General features: G+C 43.3%; 1 protein-coding gene and 2 pseudogenes across 1 annotated transcript; 1 reads left to right on the forward strand and 2 right to left on the reverse strand.

The window, feature by feature from the left end:
* Window positions 1-397: 397 nt before the first annotated feature.
* Window positions 398-1217, forward strand: LOC112743084 (sugar transport protein 14-like). The gene has a single exon (XM_072216115.1). It carries the CDS (start codon window positions 420-422, stop codon window positions 1149-1151), a length of 732 nt encoding a protein of 243 aa, XP_072072216.1. The 5' UTR covers window positions 398-419; the 3' UTR covers window positions 1152-1217.
* A 2517-nt stretch (window positions 1218-3734) lies between these two features.
* On the reverse strand, window positions 3735-4615 carry LOC112743085 (sugar carrier protein C-like; annotated as a pseudogene).
* A 557-nt stretch (window positions 4616-5172) lies between these two features.
* On the reverse strand, window positions 5173-5902 carry LOC112743086 (sugar transport protein 14-like; annotated as a pseudogene).
* Between the last annotated feature and the right edge of the window lie 508 nt (window positions 5903-6410).

Genomic DNA, 6410 nt, shown 5'->3' on the forward strand with positions numbered 1-6410 from the left:
CTGGTGCTCTGTTTTTTAAAAGTTTTTCTATATTTTTGCACCAAACCAAGCATTCAAAACCTCCAAACAACTACCAAAATATCATAAAACCTTATTTAACATCCTAGACTCCCAATTAAACTCAAATAATCAAGCTACGCCTTTTAAGACTCCCTCTCCTATACAGAACCTCGGTCACACACCATAGCCATCTTTATGATTGGGTTCTGGATGTTGGACACGTCGATCAACATGATCCAGGTCCCCAGTTGAGCCTTCTTTGGTGACCTTATTGCTAGTGACCAACAAAAAACCTAACAAGCAAACACGCTCTTCGCATTCTTTATGGCAGTAGGAAGCGTGCTAGGTTAATTGGCCACGTTCCTTCATAGATTCTTGACTAAGTTGCCAAACTCAATGCAGCTGCACAGAATATTGCAATGCTCATCATTGGCAGGGTCCTACTTGGAGGAGGCATTGGCTTTGGCAACCAAGTTGTACCCTTGTATCTTTCTGAAATGGCTCCGACAAGGAATCGAGGAGTAGTCAACCAACTCTTTCAGTTCACAACCTGTTTTGGAATCTTGGTTGCAAACCTCATCAACTATTTTACTAACGAAATACATCCCCATGGATGGAGAATCTCGCTGGGCTTGGCAGTTATTCCGGCACTTCTGATGCTTGTTGGAGGTATTTTCTGTGCCGAGACACCTAACAGTCTTGTGGAACAAGGAAGATTCGACGAGGCAAGAAAAGTATTGGAGAAAGTAAGAGGGACTAAGAATGTTGATGTCGAATATCAAGATCTTGTTGAAGCCAGTGAAGAAGCACAGGCTGCCACTAGCCCCTTTAGGACACTCCTGAAGAGGAAGTACAGACCCCAACTTGTGATAGGAGCCTTGGGGATTCCAGCATTCCAGCAACTAACTGGCAATAACTCCATCCTCTTTTATACTCCTGTCATTTTCCAGAGTATTGGGTTTGGTTCTAATGCGTCACTGTTTTCATCTTTTATCACCAATGGAGCTCTCCTCGTCGCCACAATCATCTCAATGTTTTTAGTCGACAAGTTTGGTAGAAGGAAGTTCTTTCTGGAAGCTGGTTTTGAAATGATATGCTGCATGGTAAGTATTATTGCTTGTTTATGCTGCTGTCCTAGTTGTTTATGCTGATTAATTGCTTATTGGACCCTCTGGTTTGGTTGATTTTCAGATTGCTACTGCTGTAGCTTTGGCTCTGGATTTCGGACATGGCAAAGAACTTTCTAAAAGCATCAGTTACTTTCTTTTTATTGTGATATTCTTATTTGTGTTAGCTTATGGAAGATCTTGGGGTCCACTAGGATGGTTAGTTCCTAGAGAGCTCTTCCCATTGGAGATAAGATCAGCAACACAGAGTATAGTAGTGTGTGTCAACATGATCTTCACTGCACTTGTAGCACAGTTGTTCCTCATGTCACTTTGTCACCTCAAATATGGGATCTTCTTGCTGTTTGCTGGCTTAATTGTCTTCATGAGTATGTTTATCTTCTTCCTCTTGCCGGAAACAAAGCAAGTTCCAATTGAAAAAAATTATCTCCTCTTTGAAAACCACCGGTTCTGGAAGAACATTGTAGGACAAAGGGACCAACACCATGGGAAGACAGCTGCTGTTTAAGAGCCTCAATGAAGTTATGTGATGAACGGATAATTTATACGCTTTTTGGCATTGTTTTTAGGTAGTTTTTAGTAGGATCTAACTACTTTTAGGGATGTTTTTATTAGATTTCATGCAAAAATCATATTTCTAGACTTTACTATGAGTTTGTGTATTTTTCTGTGATTTCAAGTATTTTCTGGCTGAAATTGAGGGATCTGAGCAAAAATCTAATTCAGGCTAAAAAATGACTGTTGATGCTGTTGGATTCTGACCTCCCTGCACTCGAAGTGGATTTTCTGGAGCTACAGAACTCCAAATGGTGCACTCTCAATTGAGTTGGAAAGTAGACATCCAGGGCTTTCCAGCAAAATATAATAGTCCATACTTTATTCAAGTTTAGATGATGCAAACTGGCGTTCAACGCCAGCTCCATGCTACATTCTGGAGTAAAACGCCAGAAACACGTCACAAACCAGAGTTAAATGCCAAAAACACGTTACAACTTGGCGTTTAACTCCAAGAAAAGCCTCTGCACGTGTAAAGCTCAAGCTCAGCCCAAGCACACACCAAGTGGGCCCCGAAAGTGGATTTCTGCATCAATTGCTTATCTCTGTAACCCTAGTAGCTAGTTTAGTATAAATAGGACTTATTACTATTGTATTAGACATTCTGGATTTGATAGTTTCATATTTGGGGAGGCTGGCCATTCGGCCATGCCTGGACCTCCAGATCACTTATGTATTTTCAACGGTGGAGTTTCTACACACCATAGATTAAGGTGTGGAGCTCTGCTGTACCTCGAGTATTAATGCAAAGTACTATTGTTCTTCTATTCAATTCACACTTATTCTTATTCTAAGATATCCATTCGCACCCAAGAACCTGATGAATGTGATGATTATGTGACGCTCATCACCATTCTCACTTATGAACGTGTGCCTGACAACCACTTCCGTTCTACATGAAAACAAGCTTGAATGAGTATCTCTTGGATTCCTGATCCATGCGTGTGGTTGCCTCTCCTGACAACAGAGCCTTCCATTCTGTGAGGTCAGAGTCCTCGTGGTATAAGCTAGAATCCATTGGCAGCATTCTTGAGAATTCGGAAAGTCTAAACCTTGTCTGTGGTATTCCGAGTAGGATTCAGGGATTGAATGACTGTGACGAGCTTCAAACTCGCGACTGTAGGGCATAGTGATAGACGCAAAAGGATAGTAAATCCTATTCCTACATGATCGAGAACCGACAGATGATTAGCCGTGCAGTGACAGCGCACCTGGACCATTTTCACTGAGAGGACGGACGGTAGCCATTGACAACGGTGATCCCCCAACATACAGCTTGCCATGGAAAGGAGTAAGCATGATTGGATGAAAGCAGTGGAAAAGCAGAGATTCGAAAGGAGCACAGTATCTTCATGCGCTTATATGAAATTCCCACCAATGAATTACATAAGTATCTCTATCTTTATTTTATGCTTTATTTATCTTTATATTTTCGAAAACTCCATAACCATTTGAATCTGCCTGACTGAGATTTACAAGATGACCATAGCTTGCTTCATACCAACAATCTCCGTGGGATCGACCCTTACTCACGTAAGGTTTATTACTTGGACGACCCAGTGCACTTGCTGGTTAGTTGTGCGAAGTTGTGAAAAAGAGTGATATTACAATTGTGCGTACTAAGTTGTTGGTGCCATTGAGATCACAATTTTGTGCACCATTATGCATGTTTGAATTGTCAAGTGTAAGTCAGACATGGTTAAGGTAAAACAGGCAATATAGAGGATGCTCATTGTTGGTGCCAGTTTCAATGCCTTTGCTCAGAAATTGAGGATGCTCATTGTTGGTCGCATGTTGCTTGGCTTCGGAATTGGATGTGCCAATCAGTCTGTTCCAATCTTTGTATCGGAGTTTGCTCCTTACAAATACAGAGGAGCCCTTAACATGATGTTCCAATTGGCCATCACCATTGGAATCTTTGTCGCCAACGTCTTCAACTATTTCTTCGCCAAGATGAAGAACGGTGAAGGCTGGTGCTACAGCTTGGATTTCGTGGCTATCCTCGCCGTCATGATCGTCATCGGCGCAATCTTTCTCCCCGACTCGCCGATACTATGCAAATCCCATCACATAGATATATATAAATCCCACCACAAGGAACGCGTACCATATTGGCAACATTCCTGGGTTTCCATCCAATCCAAATTTACTTGCTATCGTGGCGGTTATCACAATCTGACAGATAAACATCTAAGCACCGCCTTCGAGAAAGAGCTTGCGCCTTCCAACTTTATCAACGGTGAAGATTGAAACAAAGGTAGCAAGCGCATTAAAGCCACCGGTGATCATGGAAGCCATAAGAGAAGCGTTGCTGCCAAAACCAATGGTTCTAAACAAAACCAGAGCATAGAAAATAATCACATTCATGCCGGTGAGCTGCTGGAAGAAAGGAATGGCTATGGCCATCACGAGCTGAGGCCTATAATGCCTTTTCAAGAGAGTGGCCCATGGGTGTTTCACTACCATGGACGATTGACTCGCCTCAACAAGGTCCTTGAACTCTTTGTCCACGTCACTGGTTCCTCTATGATTAGCTCTTGCTTGGCTTTTTCATCTTTGCCACGCTCGATCAAGGAGCTCGGCGAGTCGGGGAGAAAGATTGCGCCGATGGCGATCATGACGGCGGGGACAGCCGCGAAACCCAAGCTGTAGCGCCAGCCTTCACCGTTCTTCATCTTGGCAAAGAAATAGTTGAAGACGTTGGCGACAAAGATTCCAATGGTGATGGCCAATTGGAACATCATGTTAAGGGCTCCTCTGTATTTGTAAGGAGCAACCTCCGACACATAGATTGGAACAGACTGATTGGCACATCCAATTCCGAAGCCAAGCAACATGCGACCAACAATGAGCATCCACACTTTCTGAGCAAAGGCATTGAAACCGGCACCAACAATGAGCATCCTCTGTATTGTCTGTTTTACCTTAACCATATCTGACGTACAGTTGACAATTCAAACATGTATAACTTCATTGAGGCTTTTAAACAGCAGCTGTCTTCCCATGGTGTTGGTCCCTTTGTCCTACAATGTTCTTCCAGAACCAGTGGTTTTCAAAGAGGAGATAAATTTCCTCAATTGGAACTTGCTTTGTTTCTGGCAAGAGGAAGAAGATACACATACTCATGAAGACAATTAAGCCAGCAAACAGCAAGAAGATCCCATATTTGAGGTGGCAAAGTGACATGAGGAACAACTATGCCACAAGTGCAGTAAAAATCATGTTGACACACACCATTATACTCTGTGCTGCTGATCTTATCTCCAATGGGAAGAGCTTTCTAGGAACCAACCATCCTAGTGGACCCCAGGATCTTCCATAAGCCAACACAAATAAGAATATCACAATAACAAGAAAGTAACTGACGCTTTTAGAAAGTTCTTTGCCATGTTCGAAATCCAGAGCCAAAGCTACAGCAGTAGCAATTTGAAAATCAACCAAACCAGAGGGTCCAATAAGCAATTAATCAGCATAAACAACTAGGACAGCATCATAAACAAGCAATAATACTTACCATGCAGCATATCATTTCAAAACCAGCTTCCAGAAAGAACTTCCTTCTACCAAACTTGTCGACTAAAAACATTGAGATGACTGTGGCGACGAGGGGAGCTCCATTGGTGATAAAAGATGAAAACAGTGACGCATTAGAACCAAACCCAATACTCTGGAAAATAACAGGAACATAAAAGAGGATGGAGTTATGGCCAGTTAGCTGCTGGAATGCCGGAATCCCCAAGGCTCCTATCACAAGTTAGGGTTTGTACTTCCTCTTCAGGAGTGTCCTAAAGGGGCTAGTGATAGCCTGTGCTTCTTCACTGGCTTCAACAAGATCTTGATATTCGGCAGCAACCTTCTTAGTCCCTCTTACTTTCTCCAATACTTTTCTTGCCTCGTCGAACCTTCCTTGTTCCACAAGACTGTTAGGTGTCTCGGCATAGAAAATACCTCCAACAAGCATCAGAAATGCCAGAATAGCCGCCAAGCCCAGCGCGATTCTCCATCCATGGGGATGTATTTCGTCAGTAAAATAGTTGATGAGGTTTGCAACCAAGATTCCAAAACAGGTTGTGAACTGAAAGAGTTGGTTGACTACTCCTCGATTCCTTGCCGGAGCCATTTCAGAAAGATACAAGGGTACAGCTTGGTTGCCAAAGCCAATGCCTCCTCCAAGAAAGACCCTGCCAATGATGAGCATCGCAATGTTCTGTGCAGCTGCATTGAGTTTGGCAACTTAGTCGGGAATCTCTGAAGGAACGTGGCCAAGTAACCTAGCATGCTTCCCACTGCCATGAAGAATGCGAAGAACGTCTTTGCTTGTCGGATTTTTCGTTGGTCGCTGGCGACAAGGTTACCAAAGAAGGCTCAACTAGGGACCTGGATCATGTTGATCGACGTGTCCAACATCCAGAACCCAATCATAAAGATGGCTATAGTGTGTGGCCGAGGTTCCATATAGGAGAGGGAGTCTTAAAAGGCGTAGCCAATGTCTGCGGAGAAGCTAATCATCAAAAGAGCTATGGTGAGGGCAACGGCACCGGCAAGGATAAAAGAACGGTGGCGCCTGAGTTTACAAGTGCATCATCTACTCTAGTAACGGAGGATGGGCTCGAGAACCAAGCTGAAAATGGGGCCGCCGAGCTAGACGAGAGAGATCCATCTTACAGGTACTCCGAAAATCTAGTAGGCGGGTATTAGCATTGATAGCTCTACAGCCGAGACAAAGTA

Source organism: Arachis hypogaea, chromosome 14 (genome assembly GCF_003086295.3).
Source record: "Arachis hypogaea cultivar Tifrunner chromosome 14, arahy.Tifrunner.gnm2.J5K5, whole genome shotgun sequence".
NCBI classification, from domain to species: domain Eukaryota; kingdom Viridiplantae; phylum Streptophyta; class Magnoliopsida; order Fabales; family Fabaceae; genus Arachis; species Arachis hypogaea.

Excerpts from the sequence above, each read along its gene's own strand:
- LOC112743084 (XM_072216115.1), top strand. The coding sequence starts at position 420 with ATGCTCATCATTGGCAGGGTCCTACTTGGAGGAGGCATTGGCTTTGGC.